Below are 24,289 nucleotides of genomic sequence, written 5' to 3' on the forward strand. Positions count from 1 at the left end.
ATAATGCTATAATTAAAATTTCACAATAAGTAACTGCTACAGGTAACTTGAGAAAAACCTGACCTAAAAAAAAAGAAATCCTTTTAGCCCACCTAGTGGGCAAATTTGGCATTTTCCCTAACACAATTTTTTGTTCAAATTGTACTGGTGGTCCCTTTTATAAAGCTGGCTGGCATTCACTACTTTAATTCGATCCTGTATGAAATACCTCTCAGTGGCTATCACAGGCCTCGCCCCTCTCCTCCATGGCCTTTTGTTTAATTTGTTGCCCTTAGGCTAGGGCTGTTAGTTCAAAACCACTTCTAGGAACTAAGTTTATTATATTGTTGCCAATTTTTTCATTATAATTTTTAAATGTTGTTCTTAGTGCCTGTCTAATCTCAACAAAGCCAACTCTCCTAACAGGATAATACTTGCTCAACACCTCCAGATAATGACTAATGCCTACAAAGCAGATGAAATAAAACTTAATACTGGACTCCAGATGAAACTGCTTTGAGGCCAGGTGCAGTGGTTCACGCCTGTAATCCCAGCACTTTGGGAGGCTGAGGCGGGCAGATCACCTGAGGTCAGGAGTTCAAGACCAGCCTGGCCGACATGGTGAAACCCTGTCTCTACAAAAAAAAAAAAAAAAAAAGAGAGAGAGGAAAAAATCAGCTGGGGGTGGTGGCGCATGCCTGTAATCCCAGCTATTCAGGAGGCTGAGGCAGAAGAATCGCATGAAACCAGGAGGCAGAGGTTGCAGTGAGCCAAGATAGTGCCACTGCCCTCCAGCCTGGACTACAAGAGCAAAACTACGTCTCAAAAAGAAAAGACAGAAAGAAAGGAAAAAAGAAACTGCTTTGAGACATTTTTTCCTTCTGGCCTCGTTATTACCCAAATGTGGCCCAGGTTGCTGACTTAGACCCCGCCATGTTCCCTCCAATGTGGGACAGAGACGGCTGGCACAGGCCCACTGCAGCCCCATGGACAGATAAGCCTGGCTGCAGAACGGCTGGTTAGCGATGCTTTCAGAGAAATATCTTGATCAAAAGAGAAAAATGTAAAGCTAATCACACAAATTGGGTCATTCTTGTCCTACCCAACCTAGGGTCAAGAGGCCAGGGGGAAGGAGCACTCAGGGCACGTAGAATTTCTCCAAGAATGTCATTTTCTATGAGACCGGCTGCTGAAACTGCTGCCGTCACCTGAAACCAGTTTACCTAATGCCTACTAAACAACCTGCTGACACAACTCTAACACTCGTTTTACCCTCTGCCCCCACTCACCAGTCAGAGCTTGCCAGCTCCCCAAACTCACCAGTGCCAATGAGCTTTCTCAAAGAGCAGTAGTAATATTTCTTCTCGTTATAAAACCTCCAGCCTTTCTTCATTCTTTGGACATCCTAAAGACCACCCAGGCTACAGATATCCACAAATTACACTTCTTTCCCCAAATAAAACATTTTAATTTCAAGGATTCATCTCTGTATTTAACACTGATAACAGGGAAATACACAGTGACGAGACCTCTAACCCCCAGGGGTCCCTTTCTAAGCACCCCCCTCCCCCAGTCAGCCCAGACTTCCTGGGGCGGGGAATGGCTGGGCAGCTCCACCTGTGACAATGGACTCTGCCCTGTCCCTGACCGAAATGACTGACAGCAGGCTCTCCTTCAGGCCTGGCCTCCCTGGAGTTCTCACTTAGCAAATGGCTTTCTAATGAGAGCACAGTAATTTGTCCCTATGTGTGGACTGACAATGAATAAAAGCAGCAGAAATCCATGGTGAACTTTATTTCAGCGAATAGAGGACAAAGATCAACCACAGCTCCTGTAGGATTCGGGAGATTGGTCAGCCACGTAGGCATAGAAGACGGGAAAATGGAATCCACCTTTTTCCCCTTTGGGGCCAACCTGGCAATTTGTGTGCAAAGCACAGGAATTCCACACAAGGAATTTGGCGTAATAGAAGTAATTAGGGCTGGGCGTGCTGCCTCATGCCTGTAATTCCAGCACTTTGGGAGGCCAATGCAGGAGGACTGCTTGAGCCCAGGAGTTGAAGACCAGCCTGGGTACCATAGCAAGATCCTATCTCTACCAAAACAAAACAAAACAAAAATTAGCTGGGTGTAGTAGTGTGCACCTGTCTAAAAAAAAATGTAATTGGTAACAGGAATGCTCCAAACGCAGGAGAAAAAAACAAAACAATATTTTTAAACTGCTAAGAAGACCAAAAATTATTTCAGAACCATGAGGTAAAATGACAGAGGTCCTGGTGAGGAGAGGACTTTATCAAGAGTGTAATGGAAGACGCTGGGCATGATTCACATGTTGTGGAGACCCCTGGAGAAGGGGGGGCTAGAGTCAGGCAGGGGTGTGAGTGACCCAGGCACAGAAGTGGGGCAGGAGGGACTTGGGGCCCTCCTTCTGAAGCTCCCCGGCAGCCTCCTCCTTTTACCTGCCCTTGATCCTGGAGTCCTCTCTGCGAGAGACAGGGGCCACATGGTTCTCACCACCAGGCTAGTGGACAAATCCCTTTGTTTCCAGGGTGGGCCTGGAAGAGATTAGGTTACCTTCTGGTCCACACCAGAGGCTCCATGGAGGGCAGACAGCCCCAGGGACTGACTCAGGGACCCAGAGGCTGGGATGGGGGGAGGCCAGGGAGTGAGGCCAGGGCAGGCAGCTGTGGGGGCTGGGCTGGGGAGAGGAGACAGTACTGGGGCAGAGGGGACGCCTGTAATCCCAGCACTTTGGGAGGCCAAGGTGGGAGGCTCATTTCAGCTGAGGAGTTCAAGACCAGCCTGGGCAACATAGTGAGAACGGTTCCTGGGGGAAAAAAAAAGAAAAAAAGCATGAAATACAATGTGTCTATATTGAAATCTGTACCGTAATTGAGATGAAATACTGTGGAAAAACTCAAGGAATTTACCTAAATGCTCTGCAATCTAATTCCAAATACCAATGGTAATTCTTAATACCTAGTTAAGAAAACATCACAACCTGCATTTGAAGAAAAGAGTAACGTTCAACTTCTAAGGAGGCGTGCGATCTTCATTTTGGCACTTGGACCATGAAACAAAGTCAAATCATTTTCAGGCAAGGTGAATTGCTGATCAAGTATCAGAGATGTCCAGGTCTGCTCCCCTTACGGTTGCGATTTATTCACCACTACCTCTCTTCTGAAAGTACCACACGGCGTGGAATGCTCAACTTAAGTACAAAACACGACGAAACTGATTAGGAAAATCCATTTGTCAACTGTGGGAGGCTCTGGATGTGTAGAGTACCTAGACTGTGGTAACCCCTCCACCCTGCGTGCCTCCATCACATCGTCCAGCTGTTCACCTTAAATAAATACAATTTCTATCCATCAATTACACCGCAGTAGAGCTGGGGGCCATTTTTTAAAAACTTCCTCTGGCATGCAGCAATTGGTAAGAGCTTGCAAAGTTGAGAAGGCACCGATTTAAAACTCGCGCCAACGCGGCTGCGCGCCTTGTCCTCCGCCCAAGAACCCTGGAGGCCACGGCCTCGCCCGGCTCCTGCGCTGGCACTGGACGTCCTGCAGGCTGTACCTGGCGCCCCGCGGCCTCGCTCCCGACCGCCGCCCCGCAGAGGCCTCCCCACCGCCGAGGCCCTCGCCACGCCCGGGTGCCCCCAGGAGGCGCCGGCTTCCACCCACAGAGTTCCCCAGGCCCGGGCGGGCGCAGGGAGGGCGCGACCGGGGCGCACCCGCGCGGGGACTTGGCAGAGACTCGCGGGACGTGGTGGGGGCGCCTCCCTCCCAGCGGGAGGGGCAGGAAACGCGCCGCGGGGCTGCGGGGTCGAGGGGAGGGGACCGGTGTGCAGGGGCCACCCTCTCCCCCAGCCCCGCCCCCCGGTTCCAGCTCCGCCCCTGATGCGTACCTGGCGGGACTGGGTCCCAGGGGCTCTCCGCGCTCTTTCCGGGGGCGCCACGTCCGGACCTTGTCCCCGACTGAGGACTACCTCGCGGGCCGGGCGGGGTGAAGGGCGCTGTTAGGAAGGACGGTCCCGGGGAATGGGGGGCGGGGGGGAAGAACGGGGTCGCCGGGTCGGGAGAAAAGGACTGACGAGGCAGAGCAGAGGCTGCAGAGGGTCGCCCGGAGAGCGCGGGGGTCCCCCAAACAGCTCCCCGTCCCAGCTTCCCGCGCGGCTCCCGTCGGACCCCAGGGCAGGTGGGAACGAAGGGAGTCGGGTGCCCGCTGTGGGCCCTCGTCCTCTCCAGCCGGGCCATCTCCAGGGCTTCAGGTTGGGGAAGGGGCTCCTGCGGCCTCCAGCAGGCTTTTCCACTAGGGGCCTGGGTTTCAACTCAGTCCCTCCCACCACCTTTTCCATGTGTCTTCAACGCCCGTCTTCACTCGGGGGTGACCCGAACTGTCCAGAGGGCTTGCAGCCTTCAGGGACGCAGTTTCCAGTTTCTGGGCGCCCATATGGCCTCTCCCCTGAAGGCCGCCTCCCCTTCCCCTGGGAGCAGGGGGCCTGCAGGTTCTCCCACCGCTCACCTTGCACTTGCTTCCTCCGCCTGTCCAGGAAAGGCCCACCCTGCTCATTCCAAAGGCCCAGGGCCCCTTGGTGAAAAACCCCAAGGGGGACAAACAAAAGACCTCTACAATCTGGCTTAGAGTAGACAAAGCTTCCCTTAAGCAAGTGATCTGGTTAGGTTTCCTGTCCCCACCCAAATCTCGTCTTGAATTGTAATCCCCGGATGGAGGTCATGGAATCATGGGGGCGGTTTTCCCCATGCTGTTCTCGTGATAGTGAGTTCTCACGAGATCTGATGGCTCTATGAGGGGCTCTTCCCCATTGCTCAGCACGTCTCCTTGCTGCCTTGCGGAGAAGGTGTCTTGCTTTCCCTTCGCCTTCCGCCATGATTGTAAGTTTCCTGAGGCCTCCCCAGCCACGCTGAACTGTGAGTCAATTAAACCGCTTTCCATTATAAATTACCCAGTCTCAGGCAGTTCTTTATAGCACATGAAAACGGACTAATACAGCAATTTACCACAAATCCAGGGCAGGCTTCGGACTTTTTCTGTCCTGTACCTAGTTCATTTAAGAACACACTTAGAGTTAGAAACTGGATACTTTGGCCCTCGTTGAGGATACAGACACATATATACACACATATGTACACTCACACATCTATGGTGTAAAGTGGCAGCCATGACAGTCCCTTCACCTGACTTGTCTAGAAATGCTCAGCTCCTGAGGCAGTGACCCTAGAGGGACAGACAGCACACCTCTGGGAGAAATGTGGAAGGGTCAGCTGGGTCCAGTGGGCTTCGCGAGGCACCGCACCTGCCTTTTCCAGGTCGAATATTCCAAGTGGAAATCAAGCAAGATGGATCTAATGGGGAACTTGTGGGGAGTCTCTGGGTCTGATGCTGGAGTCGTGTCCAGAGGGTAGGCTACGAAGAAGGGAAATTCAGGAGCCGCTGCTGCCCGGAGAAGACAGACTGAAACCCATATCAGTTCCTGTTCCTTCTGACCTTGGGTGCTAGGGTATTCTACAAAAGTTTGTTTTGTTTTGTTTTTGAGACGGGGCCTCAATCCATCACCCAGACTAAAGTTCAGTGACAGGATCATAGCTCACTGCAGCCTTGAACTGCTGGGTTCAGGTGATCCTCCTGCCTCAGCCTCCCAAGAAACTGAGATTACATGTGCCATCACACCCTGTCAGTTTTTGTTTATTTTTGTTCAACGCCTTTAATGTAATCAGCATGGTAATTTTAAAAAACTTTTTTTTTTTTTTTTCCCCAGAGAGGGGGTCTTGCTATGTTGCTCAGGCTGGTCTCCAACTCCTGGGCTCAAGTGATCCTCCTCCCTGGGCGTGCATAAGCCACTGTGCTGAGCCCAAGCCAGTATTTTTATTTAGTAACTCATTGTTTTTAAATAATATTTATGTTATATCTTTTATCTGCTAATCTTACAGCCTGAAAATGAGGCTGTTCTGGCTGGCTCTCGGAGGGAAGGCGGACCTCTCCAGAGCAGCTGGCTTCCATTGCTGTGTGGCCCTATAAGCATCTTTCAGCCTGGGCACTTAATGTTGATTTCTTGGCTTGTTGGTTCCAGGGCCTCAAAAAAAAGATGTTCAGTTTAAATCCAAACACACAAGAGGATGGGGCATCTGTCACAAATCTTAAGGGAGATACTTTTATTGTTTGTCTTAGTGAGAGCCCTGGATAGAAAAATTTTTTTCTCACCTCTGCTTGCTGATGGTTGCAAATGAATTCACCTTTTCACTGAGTATATATATGGCCCTTCTAGGATGCACACCTGTGTGGAAGTCCTAGTCTTCTTTGCAGGCAGAGCTCAGGGCTCCTGAGATGAGGAATTCCTCTGGGGCAGCAGCTGCATCAGTGTCAGTGGCCACTTACATTTCCAGCAGCTTTGTTGTTTGGAAGATTTCCTTTTTTTCCCCAATCGCATCTATGCAAGAATGGATTTTGTAATATTTAATTCAGAATGTCTAGCCTCAAAAGATTTTTCAAGTTATCTGACCTACTTTGTTGTTGGGAAAGAAATAACCACTTGTCTTGTGGTGGTTCCATCCTGTTTGTCTACACTGTTGTGCCGTTTGTCTACACTGTTTTGTCTACACTGTTGTGCCCATTGGCAGAAACTTGTCAGCATGGTTGTGGCATTTCCAGTGTTCCCAGAGCAGGCCTCTGTCTGGTCCTCCTAGAGGTCTCTGCAGTCACTCTCTGCTGACGCCAGTGGCAGCTACTTATTTCCCAGGAATGCCATTCCCTCTCCATGCCCAGAGGCACTAAGACCCCAGTTTCCTCCCAATTGGGAAGAGACCTGGAGGGGAGAGAGATTCTCTCTGGCCTAGGGCCAAAGGCTCAGAGAGGAGTCCAAGGCTTCCCAGCCCAACCAGGTCTGTGGAGTAAGATGAGGTCAGGAGATAGGGACAGAGGAGCCCCTGGGATACGGGTGGCACTTGCCACCTGCAGGAAGCTCACGTTCTGACCTGCAGTTCCCTGTGATGAACTTCAAGAGGGAACTTACTGGGGGAACTTGCCCCCAGTATTTCAACGTAGGTTCTTTCTATTTTCCATAAGTGTCAGCCGGCTGAGAAATACAGACAGACAGTACAAAGAGAGGAATTTTACAGCTGGGCCGCTGGGGGTGACATCACATATCAGTAGGACCGTGATGCCCGCCTGAGTCTCAGACCAGCAAGTTTTTATTAAGGGTTTCAAAAGGGGAGGGGGTGTAAGAACAGGGAGCAGGTACAAAGATCACATGCTTCTGAAGGAACAGGACAAAGGGCAAAAGCAGAACTACTGATAAGGGTCTGTGTTCAGCAGTGCACATATTGTCTTGATAAACATCTTAAACAACAGAAAACAGGGTGCGAGAGCGGAGAACTGGTCTGACCACAAATTTACCAGGGCGGAGTTTCCCAACCCTAATAAGCCTGAGGGTACTGCAGGAGACCAGGGTGTATCTCAGTCCTTATCTCAACTGCATAAGACAGACATTCCCAGAGTGGCCGTTTATAGATCTCCCCCCAGGAACGCATTCCTTTCCCAGGGTATTAATATTAATATTCCTTGCTAGGAAAAGAATTTAGTGATATCTTCCCTACTTGCATGTCCATTTATAGGCTCTCTGCAAGAAGAAAAATATGGCTCTTTTTGCCCGACCCCACAGGCAGTCAGACCTTATGTTTGTCTTTCCTTGTTCCCTAAAAATTGCTGTTATTATGTTCTTTTTCAAAGTGCACTAATTTCATATTGTTCAAATACACATGTTTTATAATCAATTTGTACAGTTAACACAATTATCACAGTGGTGCTGAGGTGACGTGCATCCTCAGCTTACGAAGATAACAGGATTAAGAGATTAAAGTAAAGACAGGCATAAAAAATTATAAAAGTATTATTTGGGAACTGATAAATGTCCATGAAATCTTCACAATTTATGTTCCTCTGCCACGGCTCCAGCCTGTCCCTCCGTTCGGGGTCCCTGACTTCCCGCAACAGGAAATCCCACCGGGGCTGCCTAACTCTGACCAGTGAGACCAAATCTGCAATGTAGGAATAACAAGATCCATGGTGCAGCCACCAAAGTTACCCACTCCAGCCCAGACGTGATCTGTGACAAAGCTGGCGCTTTCTTGTGCATGTTCTTGAGTCCCGTTTGTCGTGTTATCTCTGGACTGGTTGGGTCTTGGGCAGGAGGAAGGAGGCTGTCACTTACTGGGTCCTTCCTCTCCTTAAATTAACACTACATTGTTACATATTATGCCATAAGCTTTTCAGCTGTAAAGAGCCTCAACAAGCAATTAGTGAATTTATTTCATTAGAATATTAGAAAAATAGGCCAGGCAGGCTGGGTATGGTGGCTCACGACTGTAATCCCAGCACTTTGGGAGGCCAAGGCAGACGGATCACTTGAGATCAGGAGTTTGAGACCAGCATGGCCAACATGGTGAAACCCCATCTCTACCAAAAATACAAAAATTATCTGGATGTGGTGGCAGGTGCCTGTAATCCTGGCTACTTGGGAGGCTGAGACATGAGAATCACTTGAGCTCAGAAGGTGGAGGTTGCAGTGAGCCGAGATCATGCCACTGCATTCCAGCCTGGGTGACAGAGGGAGACTCTGTCTTAAAAACAAAAAAATTATATTATAATATATATTATATTATATATATTATATATATTATATATAATATATAATATATTATATATAATATAATATATATTATATATATTATATATTATATATATTATATATAATATATATAATATATATATTATATATAATATACCAGCCTAAATTAGGGTTTAATTCAGGAAGATGAGCATTGGTTCAGTCACTCAACAGATCAGATCAGATATATCAACTTGGCTATGATGCAACAAACACATTCCTAAAATTCACTGGGCTATGCAAAATTGCACAATAAAAACCACAGGACTTACAAGGGAAAAACGAGGTTGGGGAAGGACACTCAAAACAGCTCATCAGTGACACAATTTTTTAAAATGATAGGAAACTAATAAAGAGGGTAGAAGGGTTTTACATGCTAAATTGTTGAGGAATACATCAATACTACAATGAGCATGGCACTTTATTTGAAGGCCTGAAGTTTGCTTGTGGAGTAGATGGAGGAAGGGGTGTAGCCTGTGAGATGCCTGAAGCGGGGAACAGGGTCCCCTGGGTCCCTGGAGAAAACATGGTTTGGCTCTGTGTCGCCACCCAAACCTCATCTCGAATTGTAATCCGAATGTGTCAGGGAAGGGACCGGGAGGGAGGTGATTGGATCATGGGGGTGGATTTCCCCCTTGCTGCTCCTCTGATAGCAAGTGAGTTCTCACAAGATCTGATGGTTTAAGAGTGTGGCACTGGCCAGGCACGGTGGCTCACGCCTGTAATCCCAGCACTTTGGGAGGCTGAGGTGGGCAGATCACAAGGTCAGGAGTTTGAGACCAGTCTGGCCAATATGGTGAAACCCCATCTCTACTAAAAATACAAAAATTAGCTGGATGTGGTGGTGTGCACCTGTAGTCCCAGCTACTTGGGAGGCCGAGGCAGGAGAATTGCTTGAACCGGGACCCCAGAGGCAGAGGTTGCAGTGAGCCAAGATCGCGCCACTGCACTCCAGCCTGGGCTACAGAAAGAGACTGTCCCCCCGCCAAAAATTAAAAAAGAGTGTGGCACTTTCCCTTTGCACACTCTCTCTCTCCTGCCTCCATGTAAGACATGCCTTGCTTCCCCTTGACCTTCCTGCATGATTGTAAGTTTCCTGAGTCCTTCCCAGCCATTTGGAACTGTGAGTCAATTAGACCTCTTTTCTTTATAAAGTACACAGTCTTATGTAGTTCTTTATAGCAGTGTGAAAATGGACTAATGCTCAATGGGTATGGCTCACAATCCAGTGGGAAACTGAGGCCACTGGCAGATTCTGAGGTGTGTGCACATGCACTCTGTGTATTCCTGTGCACCTCAGTTCCACTGGGGGTGTTTCCTGTATTCACCTGGTGTTTCTTTTTTTTTTTTTTTTTGAGCAAAACAAAATCAGATTTAATGGTCTTAAATGCAAAAGTAAAAACAAACAAAAAACACAAAAAAGCAAAAGAAAATTAACAGAACAGAACAACCCAAAATGTCAAGGCAGTTATGAAGAGAACTTTGAGGGTTAATCTTTAAAACTACAAATCAAAGGTTTTGGTTAATAGATAACGGGCAAGAAGTAAGTACTTTTCTGCTGAGTGTTCATACAAAAGCAAAATTCCAAAACAAAATCCAACTAAAATAGAAAAAGGTCTAAGCACTCACGAAAAGGGATGCAAGAAATACAATGCTCAAATGTTTCTGTGTTATTAAAAAACAGAGCCATTTTACGCCTCCAAGCTATGTTAAATGCTCTGGAAAACGGGAGAAATTATTGTGAACAACAGTATCCAATGTGTGGGGCGCTGTGCATGCAACGTGTGGACAGAAACTCGGGGTGTCAGAGTAGCAACACATCTTCAGGCGTGCCTGGAGCTTAGATCTGACTCTGGAATATACTGGAGTTTCCCTGAAACTCTTTGATCCATTCCCATTGGTGCCTGGGCTTACGAAACACGTTTGTGTCCTTCTCTGGAGGGCCCGCCCGGCATGCGGCCCCCGGCCCCAGTGGTGGCCCACGCTGGACAGGCCCACCGCCATTCCCAGGACCACTCGGCAGAGCCCGGGACTGAGTGAGCAGGAGGTGGCAACGGGACCTGCCTGGAAAAGGAACTTCCTGTCAACCAAAGCATACATCGCTTACAATGTTGAAGCGGTTGAGAAAATGCACACTCAGCATCTGTCTAACATCTTTAGATTAAAAACTAAAACTAAAAGGTGATTTTTTTTGCTACCCAGTCTGTGGAGACATTGAATGAAACGCGTGTTAGACAGTCTTAGAGGTTAAAGCGTGCTTCAGGTTCACCACCATCCAGAGGGACTGGTTAGTCAATGCAGTTCTACTTAGATTTCTGTTTAATATATATCTTAAAGGAAATAACTTACGAAACTTAAGATTGGTCTAACATCGTGGGATTTCAAACATTCGAACATGTCGGTTGCATCCCAGAGTATAAAAACCTTCTCACTTCTCATTCAGACAAACACTTGTGAAAATTGGCGCAAAATGAGTTGTACACTAACAAGAAAAGTTTCAACTCCTTCACTCTTAATTATCTATTCCGTACAAAAAAAAAGCAGGAGCGAGTTATTTGTGGGACTTGTTGGTTTTGAAGGAAACCTGTAAGATTTTGTCCCCCAGGCGGTAGCCGTTCAGGCTGGCTATGGCCATCGCGGCTTCTTCATAGTTTGTCATGGTCACAAAGCCAAACCCTTTGCACTTGTTGGTGTTGAAGTCGCGGATCACTTTCACATTGGTGACGGCGCCAAACGGCCCAAACATCTGCCAGAGGATCCCCTCGTCGGCGTCCTGCCCCAGGTTGTAGATGAGGATGCACCAGCCGGAGGAGGCGTTTCCCGGCACGTTGACGCCAGAGAGCCCGCTCATGTGATCGACGCCCATGGGGGAGAACCTGCATCTCTGCGCCTGGTGGTGAACGGGGCCTCCGAACCGTCGCGCTGGCGAGTGGTACAGCTGCGAGAGGAGTGCCACGTTTTTGTTCTGGTTGGAGTTGGCTGCAAACTTCACTGTGATGGGCTCAGAGGAACCTGGGGGTTTATGACCATTGAAACTGGTAATTGCCTCTTCTGCCTCCCACCGTTTGTCAAACCGGATAAACGCAACCCCTCTGGACAAACCTGTAGGACCCGCGAGTTGATGATCCGCCCAAACCGAGAGAACATGTCTTCTACGTCCTTCTGGGTCATGGTCCGCGGGAGCCCGCTGATGTACAAGTTGGCGTCTTTGATCACCTCTGAGCTCGGGCGAGCATATGACACCTTAATGGTTTTTGACTGGAGCCTCAAGCCGTTCAGCGTGTTGATTGCTCTCTCTGCATCCTTCGCGGTCACGTAGTTCACAAAGCCATAGCCCAAGCTGTGTCCTGCTACTTTATCCCGAATACGTTTTGCAGATTCAGCTTCACCAATGCTCCTGAACAGGCTTCGTAACTCATCCTGGGTCATGTTCTGAGGGAGGTAGTTGACGATCAAATTCGTTCTCCCGATGTCACCCCTGCAGTCTTCGGCCATGCGGTCTTCATAACCATTAGACATTGTATTTTTCAAAAATCTGGACGCGGGCGGGCGGGCCCGGGGCTGCTCCCGGGAGGGCGGGAGGCAGCGGTAGCGCGGCGCTAACGACTCCGTTGGGCCTCGGTAGCGGTGGCGGCGGTCACCTGGTGTTTCTTACAGACAAAATCACACATAAGCAATTGCAAAATTCGTGTTGTGCTCAAATTGTTCCCTAATTGTCTAAATGCATTGGAATGAATTTACATTTTCTTTTCCTTTTTTTTTTTTTTCTTTTTTTGAGACGGAGTCTCACTCTGTTGCCCAGGCTGGAGTGCAGTGGCGTGATCTCAGCTCACTGCAACCTCCACTTCCGGGGTTCAAGTGATTCTCCTGCCTCAGCCTCCCAAATAGCTGGGACTACAGGCGCGAACCACCATACCTGGCTAATTTTTATATTTTTAATAAAGACGGGGTTTCATCATGTTGGTCAGGCTGGTCTCAAATTCCTGACCTCGTGATCCACCTGCCTCAGTTTCACAAAGTGCTGGGATTACAGGTATGAGCCACTGCCCCTGGCCGAATTTACATTTTCAAAGCAAGCACTGTAGCAGAATTGCAGTCATGGAATACCCAACATGTGGTAGGTGCTGTTCTAGACACTGCAGACGCAGCAGCAAGCCATGTGCAGCCCTACCCTCGTAGGAATTAACCTGGCAATGGGGGAATCAATCAACAATCAATAATCTCATTTCAGGTGATGAGAAGTGCTGTGAAGGAAGAAGGAACAGGGCAGGACAGCAACAGATGGCTTTGTGGTAGCATTTTTTTTTTTGTAGGTCGATGTATTTGCTTCCTGGGGCAACCGTTTACAAAGTGCCACAGCCTTGGTGGCTTCAACAGAAATGATTCTCTCCTAGCTCTGAAGGCCAGATGTCTGAAATCCAGGTATCATCAAGGGTGGCCCCTTCTGGGAGTTGGGAGTGGGGATCGGGTCCAGGCCTCTCCCAGCTGCGTGTGATTTGCCGGCAGTGTCTGGCTCCTGGCTGGTGGACGCATCAGCACATACCTCCGTCTTCATGTGTTGTTCTTCCTGCGTGAGTGTCGGTGTCCAAACTCCCCGTTTTATAAGGACACCAGTTATAGTGGATGAGGGGCCCAACCACTCCAGTATGACCTCATCTTAACTAATTACATCTGCAATGACCCTGTTTCCAAATAAGGTCACATTCCGAGGTACTGAGGGCTGGGAACTCAACGTATGAATTTTGAGGGGATACGGTTCTACCTACAACAGTTGGTAAGGGAAGCCCCCTTTAAGTAAATGACATTTGAACAAGAGGCCCCCCTTCCTGACCCCCGAAACCACTTCCAAAACTAAACTACTTGCACCCAAGCCTATGGCCCATGTCATAGATTCTGCCTTTGGAGGAATCCGAATTTAGAGAGTACAGAAGTGGCCCTAAAAGGCAGAACCTCAGGGCAGGAGCGCACACACCCTGCAGCCCCACTGTCAGGACCCTGTTGCTGGGGGGTGAGCAAGTGCTGAGCCTTAGCCTGCAGGACAGCTGCCACGGCTCCCAGGGTGGATGACCATATGCACATTGGGAGGTGAGGCCTGGGTCCATGTGGTAGAGGGGTACTTTTTATTTTATTTTATTAATTATTTATTTATGACAGAGTCTCACTCTTGTTGCCCAGGCTGGAGAGCAGTGGCACGATCTCGGCTCACTGCAACCTCCGCCTCCCGGCTTCAAGCGATTCTCCTGTCTCAGCCTCCCGAGTAGCTGGGATTACAGGCACCCACCACCACGCCCAGCTAATTTTTGTATTTTTAGTAGAGATGAGGTTTCACCATTTTGGCCAGGCTGGTCTCAAACTCCTGACCTCAAGTGATCTGCTTGCCTCGGCCTCCCAAAGTGCTGGGATTACAGGCGTGAGCCGCCATGCCCAGCCGGGGCGGGGGTGAGGGGACTACTTTAAAAGCATTGAAGCAATAGTCAGAAGAACTGGGGGGTTGGCTCACTTAATGGTTTTAAAAGCCTCAAAATAATAATAACAGGCTCAAGTGATCCAACTATCAACGTAAGACACTGTGAGAGTCCGAAGCCTTCAGGGCAGCATGAAGAGTTCTTACCTCTGCAGGTACAGGGTGATTTATGATGAAAACCAGGCCCAGGAGTATTCACGACTCTGAATAATGTTCATTTCATCTCTCTCTTCAGCCATGTTTAATGTACTGTCTCATCTATTAAAGACAAACTATTTCTCACATTTCTGACACTAAATGAGGCAGGGATGTCCCACACCAACCAATCATCCAACTCTCCGCACACCAACTGGGTGACCTGCAATTCAATTCGGACATGAACTCCCGGGAGGTAACACAGACCCTACAGATTAAGGGCTCAGTCCCACCACATCACCCCCAGTTCAGAAGCCAAGTGCACGTCTCAGCCTCTCATTTGTTCGTTTGTTTGTTTGTTTGTTTTTTAAAACTGAGTCTTGCTCTGTCACCCAGGCTGGAGTGCAGTGGCACAATCTTGGCTCACTGCAACCTTGGTTTCCTGGGTTCAAGAGATTCCCCTGCCTCAGCTTCCCACGTAGCTGGGATTACAGGCACCCACCACCATTGGTCCTCCCATACTCTGACCAACTGGCTATAAATCAGGGGTTCCCATGGCCCCTCCCCAGGTTCAGTAATTTGCTGTAGGGCTCACAAAACTCAGGGGTACACTTACATTGACCAGTTCATTAGAAGGCTGCAAATGGACAGTCAGATGAAGAAGTACATAGGGTGAGGTCTGCAGGTCCCTATGGCAGGGGCTTCTGTCCCCATGGAGTCAGGTGCACCACCCTCCTGACACACGGATGTGCTCTCCAAACCCCTCCGTTTAGGGTTTTTATGGAGTTTCCATTACGTACATGAGCATGATTAACTTATTGACCATCAGTGCTTAACTCAACCCCAGCCCTCTCCTCTCCCTGGAGGTCAAGTAGGACTGAAGGTTCCAGCCCTCTAATCCCATGGTTGCCTCCTCTGCAGCCGCCAGCCTGCAGCTACCTAGGGGCTTCAGCCACCAGTCCTCTTGTTAACAGAAATTCAGCTATGGCTGAAAGGGGCGTGTTATAAATGTTCATGTAAAAACTAAACTCTGTAAAACGTTTTGCAGGGATTTATTCTGAGCCAATATGAGTGACCAAGGCCTGGAGCAAACACAAACCCAGGAAGCTTTGAGTAAGTGTCCCAAGGTAGTCGGATTACAGTTTGGTTTAATACATTTCAGGGAGGCAGGAGTAACCGACGAAGACATAAATCAACACATGGAAGGTACAGGCTGGTGCAGCCTGGAAAGGCAGGATATTTTGAAGCAGTGTTGGGGTGGGGATGTTATAAGGCACAGGCGCATTCGGAGATTCTTTAATTTGCAATTGATTGAAGAAACAAAACTTTGTCTAAAAAGAGAGTTAGCAGCAAGGAATGTTTAAGGTAAGAAAAGGATGCTGTGTCAGAGTCAGCCACCGTATACCAGGTCAAAAATGACCTAGTTAGCAAGATTGATGGCCTGCAGGAGTGCCTTCATCCTTGTTTTGCACGACCTTCGGTCCTGTTCGTAATTTGGTCTGTTATTGCACAAACAGTCTGCTCTTCGAATCTTATGATCTCCGTTTTAACATTAACACTAGTCGGTTCTATCTAAACTGCAAAAGGGAGAGGTTTGAAGGAGGTCTGTCCCCTCCTGGCAGGAAACTCAGTTTTTAGTTTCTCTGGGGTCTGCTTGGCCAAGAAGGGGTCTGTTCAGTCAGTTGAGGGGCTTGGGATTTCACATTTAGTTTACGTGAATATCAAAAGATGCTCTTCTCATCCCTATGACTCAGGAAATTCCAAGGCTTTTAGATGCTCTTGGATCAGGAGCCAGAATGAAGACCAAATATGTTATTTCTTTTCTGGGAAGTATTTATACACTCCTCCCTCGGTATCTGTAAACCATTGGTTGCAGAACCTCCCATAGTTACCAAAATCCACAGATGCTCACGTCTGTTAAAAGAAAAACTTTAGGCCGGGCGTGGTGGCTCATGCCTGTAATCCCAGCATTTTGGGAGGCTGAGGCTGGCGGATCACAAGGTCAGGAGTTCAACCTGGCCAAGAGACCAGCCTGGCCAATATGGTGAAACCCTGTCTCTACTACAAATACAAAAATTAACCGGGCGTGGTGGCGGGCGCCTGTAATCCCAGCTACTTGGGAGGCTGAGGCAGGAGAATTGCTTGAACCCAGGAGGTGGAGGTTGCAGTGAACCAAAGATTGTGCCATTGCACTCCAGCCTGGTTGACAGAGTGAGACTCTGACTCAAAAAAAAAAGAAAAGAAAAGAAAAACTTTAGGTAAATTAAATTTAAAAAGAAAAACTTTAGGCAAATTAAATTTATCAGTATAGGCTGGGCACAGTGGCTCATGCCTGTAATCCCAGTAATTTGGGAGGCTGAGGCAGGTGGATCACTTGAGGCCAGGAGTTTGAGACCAGCCTGGGCAACACAGTGAAACCCACAGTGAAACTCTACTAAAAATACAAAAAAAAAAAAAAAAAAAATTAGCTGGGCACAGTGGTGCATGCCTGTAATCCCAGCTACTTGGGAGGCCGAGGCACAAGAGTCACTTGAGCCTGGGAGGCTGTTATCTTTGTTTTAAACTATAAACTATGAACTAAGTTTCTCCCAAAGTTAGTTGAGCCTACACCCAGGAATGAATAAGGATAGCTTGGAGGTTGGAGGCAAGATGGAGTCCTTTAAGTTGGACCTCTTTCATTGATCCAGTCATAATTTTGCAAAGGCGGTTTCAATATTTGCATATAACCTATATACATCCTCCTGTATGCTTTATTTTATTTTTCGACACAGAGTCTCACTCTGTTACCCAGGCTGGAATGCAGTGGCGCAATCTCGGCTCACTGCAACCTCCGCCCCCCGGGTTCAAGCGATTCTCCTGCTTCAGCCTCCCGAGTAGCTAGGATTACAGGCATGCACCATCATGTCTGGCTAATTTTTGATTTTTAGTAGAGACAGGGTTTCACCATGTTGGTCAGGCTGGTCTCGAACTCCTGACCTCAAGTGATCCACCCACCTCAGCCTCCCAAAGTGCTGGGATTACAGGCATGAGCCACCGCGCCCAGCCCCTCCTGTACATTTTAAATAATCTCTAGATTACTTATGGTACCTAATACATTGTAAATGCTATGGAAATACTTGTTATATTGTTTAGGGAATAATGACAAGGAAAAAAAAATCTCTGTACATGTTCAGCACAATTTTTTTCCAAATACTTTATCTTTTCTTTTCTTTTCTTTTTTTTTTCGGAGACAGGGTCTCTCTCTGTGGCCCAGGCTGGAGTGCAGTGGTGTGATCACAGCTTACTGTAGCCTGGAACACTTGGGCTCAAGCAATCCTCCCATGTCAGCCTCCTGAGTAGCTGGGACTACAGGCGTGTGCCACCACACCCAGCTAATTTTTAAATTATTTGTATAGATGGGGTCTTGCTATGTTGGCCAGGCTAGAGTTTTTTCAAATATTTTCCATCCTTGATTGGTTGAATTCACAAATGTGGAACCCATGGATACAGAGGGTCAACTAGTTATTTTTATATATTATAGTTATATATTAAAAAGAGAAAAACTCGACTGAAGAGAAACCCCTGACTTAAGTGGCTCAGGAAGTTTATTGCTCCCCCACCCCACCTAATTCTTCTGTAAAATCTTCCAGCTCAATCTTCAGGAAATCCTCCCTCCCCACCATCCCTCTAATGAAGTGGCATCGCTGTCTGGAGTAAATACCTGGGGTTCATTGTCCCAAGCCAAGAAGATTAAGGACATGGACACTAAGGACATGGACACACACGAGGAGTGAGCTTAGGAGCAGAGGTTTAATCTGCAAAAGAAAGAGAAAGGAGAGCAGCTCTCTCTCTCTCTTGCAAGGTGGGGGGCTCCAAAAGGGAAAAGCTGGCCTGCAGAGACAGAAGCAGATTTTATAGTTCAGCTTGAGGAGCAGTGTCTGATTCATGAAGGGCCCACAGATTGGTTCAACCAGGTGTGACATTTACATAGCATGTGGGGAAAGCTGGTCTCCCCACCCTAATCTTATTATGCAAATGGGCTTTCCACTTGGCCCACACCGTCTTGCCTGCTCCTTAATGTACACGTGGCTGGCAAAGAGAAGGGAAGATAGAGCCAACATCTTGACCATGCCTAGTTCCAGGTAGCCTTTTCCTATTGGCACAACTGCCGGCATTCACCCATGCAAGCTTCCAGCTTGCTTGTCTATGTCTGCGGCTCGATTTTACAGGCTGCCCCTTGTTACAAAAGAAAATGATTTGGGGGCTTCTTTTCATTAAAAGGAAAACCTTACTGAGAACTTCCTTATCCTTACTATTTGCCTAAATAATTTCTTTTTAACTCATATATCACTACCATGGCTTTCTGCGGGGTGTCCCCTATTGTGCTGGGAGGGCACATGGGTGGTGGAGAAGGTAGAAGCTATCAATTCTTGGAGAGGAGGGTGGGATTCAGGCCACCTGTGGGCTGGAGGGAGGGGAATGAGGCCTAAAAGATGCCGAAGTTTGCAGGAGGAGAGCAGGCTACCGCCCACGTGGGGCTGTTTGAACTCTACAGGCCTACGGAGGAGGGAAGCTTGGAAACGTGGCCAGTGCAGGGGAAAGTCAGATGATGCGGATGTTCCCGGAAACATCCCTCATCTGGTGACTGCTGGGAATGCTGACGTCTTGGAAAAATGTGCTCTGAGTGGTCTTCGCCGTGGGCAGGCTCAGTGTACCTGGGCCTCCCAAAACGCCAGCTCTGAGACCCCTCCTGAGCAAGGACCCCTGGGTGGATTAAACCTCAAGATTAAGATAGATTTCTTATGGTATCACAGCATGACACCTATCAATAGGTGTTTTATTTTTATTTTTTATGTATTTATTATTTTTTTTAGACAGGGTCGCACTCTGTGGACCACGCTAGAGTGCGGTGCTGCCATCTTAGCTCACTTCAACCTCCATCTACCGGGCTCAGGTGACTCTCCTACCTCAGCCTCCCGAGTGAGTAGTGAGGACTACAGTCACAGGCTACCATGCCCAGCTAATTTTTCTTTTTTTTCTTTTTTTGAGACAGAGTCTCACTCTTGGCACCCAAGCAGGAGTGCAGTGGCGCAATCTCCGCTCACTGCATCCTTGACCTCCAGGGAACAAGGAATCCTCCCACTGAAGCAGCTACTTTGTCTGGGGTATATACCCAGGGTTCGTCGTCTCATGCCAGGAAAATTTAGGACATGGACACACCCAAGGAGTTTAGGAACAGAGGTTTAACAGGCAGAAGAAAAGAGAAAGAAAAACAGCTCTATTGAGAGAGAGGGGTCTTCCAAGCAGAAAGACCGGCTGATGGCAGATGCGTCAGATTTTACAGTCCAGCTTGAGGAGGTGGGGTCTGATTTACATAGGGCTCACAGATTGGTCCGATCAGGTGTGATGTTTACATAGCCTTCGGGAAAGGCTGGTCGCCCAACCCTCATCTTATTATGCAAATGAACTTTCCCCTTGGCCGATGCCATCTTGTCTGTTTCCTACTGTACACGTGGCTGGCAGGGAAGGGAAGATGGAGCCGCCATCTTGAACATGTCTAGCCCCTACTTCCTGCTGGCATTCACCCGTGCAAGCTCCCAGCTTGCTTGTTGTCCATGTCTGGAGCTCAACTTTGTAGGCTGCTCTTTTTCAGAAAATGATTTGGGGCTGCTTTTCACTAAAAAGAAAAGCCTAACGGGGGACTGCCATACCCTCACTATCTGCCTAAGTGATATGTTCTTAACTTCTATATCACCACCTCAGCCTCCCAAGTAGCTGGGGCTACAGGTGTGTGTCACTGCATCCAGCTAATTTTTGTATCATTTAAAAAATTGAGCCAGGCACGGTGGTTCATGCCTGTAATCCCAGCACTTTGGGAGGCCGAAGCGAGTATATCACTTGAGCTCAGGAGTTTGAGACCAGCCTGGCCAACATGGTGAAACCCTGGCTGTACTAAAAATTACAAAACTTAGCCATGTGGTGGCACACGCCTATAATCCCAGTTATTCAAGAGGCTGAGGCAGGAGAATCACTTGAACTCAGGAGGCAGAGGTTGCAGTGAGCCAAGATTGTGCCACTGCACTCCAGCCTGGGTGACACAGTGAGACTCTGTCTCTAAATAAATAAATAAATATTTATTTCCAGTTTTGTTACCTTGCAGTCTGAGAAATAAATCTTATTTCTTTTTTTAGAAATCAAATTGTCTGTTATGTCCAATATACTGAGAAATAAAAATGATATCCTGAGCTCCAAGCAACTGAACAGACCTCCCCATCCTGGTTAAGGGGACCCCAGAGAAACCTTGAGTGCCAGGCCATGACAGATGGGAGGTCAGACACGCCTGGTTCTGCCCTCTCCTTCTCTAACCTCCCTGAGGGTTTCTTCCCTGAGGGCTGAACAGAAACCACTGTGGTTCCAACCGGCCCTGACACTGGCCCTCCCTTTCGCAGATTTGACAAAACAATTGACCAGCATTCCTTCCTGATAAGAGACCACCAACCCAGAGTGCTTGTGGCCAGTCTACAAAGGATGCGCAGTGAGGGTTATTGTGTCCTCTGCTTCATCTTTTGTCATCAGAGGGCTGAAAACTCCACTCTGAGATCAGGCCAACACTGCCATTTTTTTGTACATGCAACAGACTTATGAAGGGACATGAAGCTCAAGTTGGTATGTGCATGTTTCTCCTTTTGTGAATATTCACGGCTCCTCCTGTAGCTTATTCAATATGTATATTCAGCCACCCAGCTCAGCATACATTTCTGTTCCCTTTGCCCCTCCCTCGAAGTGTTTGTTTCTGGCTTCCACCTGGAGGCTGTGCTTCCCAGCCTGTTGGATTGCCACCCTGCAGGATGCAACGCTTTATGAGAAATAAGGCTCTCCTTTCTTCATCATCCTTCAGCTGACAGTATAATCGAGATTCCATATTGAGGATGTTCTATGCATTATTTATAGAAAAGTACATTCTGCAACAGCCACAAGCACCACTCTTTGGGGAGGCAGGAAGTTCAAGCTCAGCTAGTATTGGGGCCCTGCCCCTTGAGAGTTGTGTTGGATTGAGGAAAGTTCAGTGATACCCCATGCACAGGGAGAGGGAAAGTGTGACAGCCCCACTCTCAGCTCAGGCAGGGAGGTTCCCTGAAGTCCTGAGGCATCTGATTCAGCACCAGGCAGAGGGTGGCAGAGTTTACTCTGGAAGACAACCCCAGAACTTGTGGCCCAGCCCCCCGTCCCACAACTCGCCCTTTCACCCCTGAAATCAAGGACTAGTAAGAAGGCTGGGTGAAGTGCCCCAGCATGGTGGCTCATGCCTGTAATCACAGCACTTTGGAAGGCTGAGGTGGGAGTATCACTTGAGGCTAGAAGTAGGAGACCAGCATGAGCAACATAGCGAGACCCCATCTCTACAAAATTTAAAGAATGTAGCTGTTGTCCCAGCTACAGGCTGCAGTTGTTGTGGGAATCAGGAGACTGAAGAGACACGTAGGTGGGACACGAGAATTTTATTGAGTGCACTCAGACCCAGTGGATTAACATCCAAAAACTGGGCCCAGAACAAAGACAGCACTTGACTCATATACACACCTTTGAAAGGGAGTGGGCTAGTTTGAAACAAGCTTTCAGTGGCATGAAAGCAAGGATACAGAGACAAAACATAGGCAGTTAATCAAATTGTGACAGGTGCATAACCCAGGATTACATGTAATTCTTGCTTTGCAGTCCAGATGGCTGTTATCTAGGCTTGCTTAAAAGAGCCTTCCACAGGCTTATCTCATAACCTTCGCTATGGGGCCCAGAAGGCCGCAGCCCAGGCCTGCTCAGGCATGTCGTATAACCTTCACTGTGCTGCTTAGATAAAACAGAATACTTGAAGTTTCTAGTTACAGAAAACAGAAATCTATAAACTCATAAAACTTGCAGAGCAAGGTACAATCACATGGAGGGGGTTGGGGTTCGAGGGGGAACTTTTTCTTATCCTTATGTTGAGGGAGCACTGGGAGAGTCTCCAGAGCACACTCCTTTGAGCCTTTGCTTCTTTGATAATGTTATCAAGACTTCATCTGGGTCTGGGCTTTGTCTGTTACTGCCTTTGGGATGAGTCAGCCTAATATAGAAAGCTTGTTTTTCTCTTCTTAAAATTGTATTCTTTCTTTCCTTAATTTCCTGCCTCACAGTAAGCTATGTTCACACCACTGCACTCAAACCTGGGTGACACAGTGAGGCCCTGTCCAAAAAAAAAAAAATCTGTGAAGTGAGAAAGATGAAGGCCCATGGGAGGAAGGGGGTGGGGAGGCCAGAACCTGAGGACCTTCTTTTTAAGTAGGGTGGCCCCAAGGTGGCTTTGCCTGGCTTCCCAGGTTCATGCCCACTGTCATATGAATGGGCACTCTCTCACTTCCAAAGGTGACTAGGTTTGGATGGTGAGTTTTGTGGTCACTCTGCTCTTAGCCCATGGTGTGAAGTCATGACTTTATCAAGTAGGGAGGGCTTAAGTGGAGGAGGGATGGGTGATTTACATTTTATAAAGTGCCCTGGGGGCTGGAGGGGGCTAGAGTGAAGGCCTGGGTATGAGCGACTCCAGAGGGAGGGGGAGAGGAGTACCCATCACTTAGGACCTCAGTCTGAAGTTCCCTGGCAGGTGTCCCCTTCACCTGCCCTTGAGCCTGGGGGCCTCCCTGCCTGAAGAGGCCCCAGCAACCCAGCCAAGCCTGACCTTGAGCAAGGCCTGGAGGCTGGATCTGAAATGGAGAAATTCCAGCATTTCTCAGGTTGGCCAAGAAGAGATCAGGTTACCTTCTGGTCCAAAGACAGAAGGGGCTCCCTTTGGAAGGGCGAGCAGAGTCACAGCCTGATCTAGGGACCCAACTGGTGGTCAGGCCCAGTATGGGTGAGAGGCCAAGCAGGCCTGGCAGTTCCCTGGGCCACCCTTGAGCCAAGCCTGGGACCAGGAGCTGGCGGGGCTGACCCGGCACCAGGACACCCAAGAGTGAAGGCAGGGCCTAGACGAGAGGAGTGTGGGGGCCTAGACGAGAGGAGTGTGGGAGGTAAGGGACTTGGGGCGTGCCAGGCCGAGACTCCCAGGACCCCTGTTGGCGATGTGGCAGGCCAGGTCTCACTAACACAGGCCTCCATTACAACTGTCCCAGCACTGACTGAGTAGCTAGATTAAACATTAAAAGCTGATTGAGCCAGTGCCCTTATACAAAGGCTGGAAAGTAACAAAGAGCCCACTAAGAGTTTTGCCTAGGCCTTTCCTGGGCCTTAAAGCATGACAAAATAACAAATTAATTCTTAACAGGACCCTTTTAGGGTTAAACAAGTTTTTTTGTGGGTGTGAAGAAGCTCCCCATGCCTCCAGAAACAAGTTTATTGGGGGTCTGAAGGAACTCCCCAAACCTCCTGATTTAGCAGGAGACAAGACAAAGGTAATCCCCCCAGCATCTGGACCCATTTAGATTCAGTAAATTTATTGAAGCTCCAGAGGAAGGTCTTCAGGACTCACACCTTATCGATTAAAATAAGTTCATCACTAATGTCTTTAGATACATGCACACTTACACGTAGACATATAGCTTAGAAGGTATATAAGTTCTGGAAAACTGTAATTTTGAGTTGGTCTGGCGATAATTTCCAGGCCTTCTCCCTGTAACCAGTTGCAGAAAATAAAAAAACTCTTCCTCCTCAGTTCATCTGCATCTCGTCATTGGGCCCCGAGAAATAGCCACCCCACCCTCAGTTTGGTCCGGGAACAGCGGGACAGTGGAGTTGGAGCCGCCCCAGGCGGGATCAAACCGGGTGGAAGCAAGTCCAGGAGACGCCCGACCCTCCCCCGCGCCACAGGACTCGCCCGCCCCGCCACGCCCTGACCCCTCGACTCTCCTCCCCTCCCCTCCTCCTCTTTTCTCCTCTCCTGCCATCCCCCATCCCCTCCCTCCTCTCCCCTGCCTGTCCCTGCCCAGACAGTCCACGTTCGCCGTTCCCTGCGCTCTCAGGCCCCTTCCCCTTCCTTCTTCCCCTCCCCTTCCTCCCTCCCCTCCCTCCCTCTCCTTCCCT

General features: G+C 48.5%; 1 protein-coding gene and 1 long non-coding RNA gene across 2 annotated transcripts; both read right to left on the reverse strand.

Annotated features, from left to right (window-relative positions):
- Nucleotides 1–1,758: 1,758 nt before the first annotated feature.
- Nucleotides 1,759–3,666, reverse strand: LOC100939213 (uncharacterized). Its single transcript, XR_008513377.2, has 2 exons — nt 2,438–3,666; nt 1,759–2,073 (listed from the first exon to the last, which is right to left on the reverse strand). It is a non-coding gene; the product is annotated as an uncharacterized LOC100939213 (long non-coding RNA).
- Nucleotides 3,667–9,995: 6,329 nt separating this feature from the next.
- Nucleotides 9,996–12,241, reverse strand: LOC100436570 (ELAV-like protein 1). Its single transcript, XM_054530920.2, is given in 2 exon segments — nt 9,996–11,769; nt 11,772–12,241. Coding segments are annotated over 2 exon segments (966 nt in total). The 5' UTR covers nt 12,181–12,241; the 3' UTR covers nt 9,996–11,212.
- Between the last annotated feature and the right edge of the window lie 12,048 nt (nt 12,242–24,289).

Source organism: Pongo abelii, chromosome 15, assembly GCF_028885655.2.
Source record: "Pongo abelii isolate AG06213 chromosome 15, NHGRI_mPonAbe1-v2.0_pri, whole genome shotgun sequence".
NCBI classification, from domain to species: Eukaryota; Metazoa; Chordata; class Mammalia; order Primates; family Hominidae; genus Pongo; species Pongo abelii.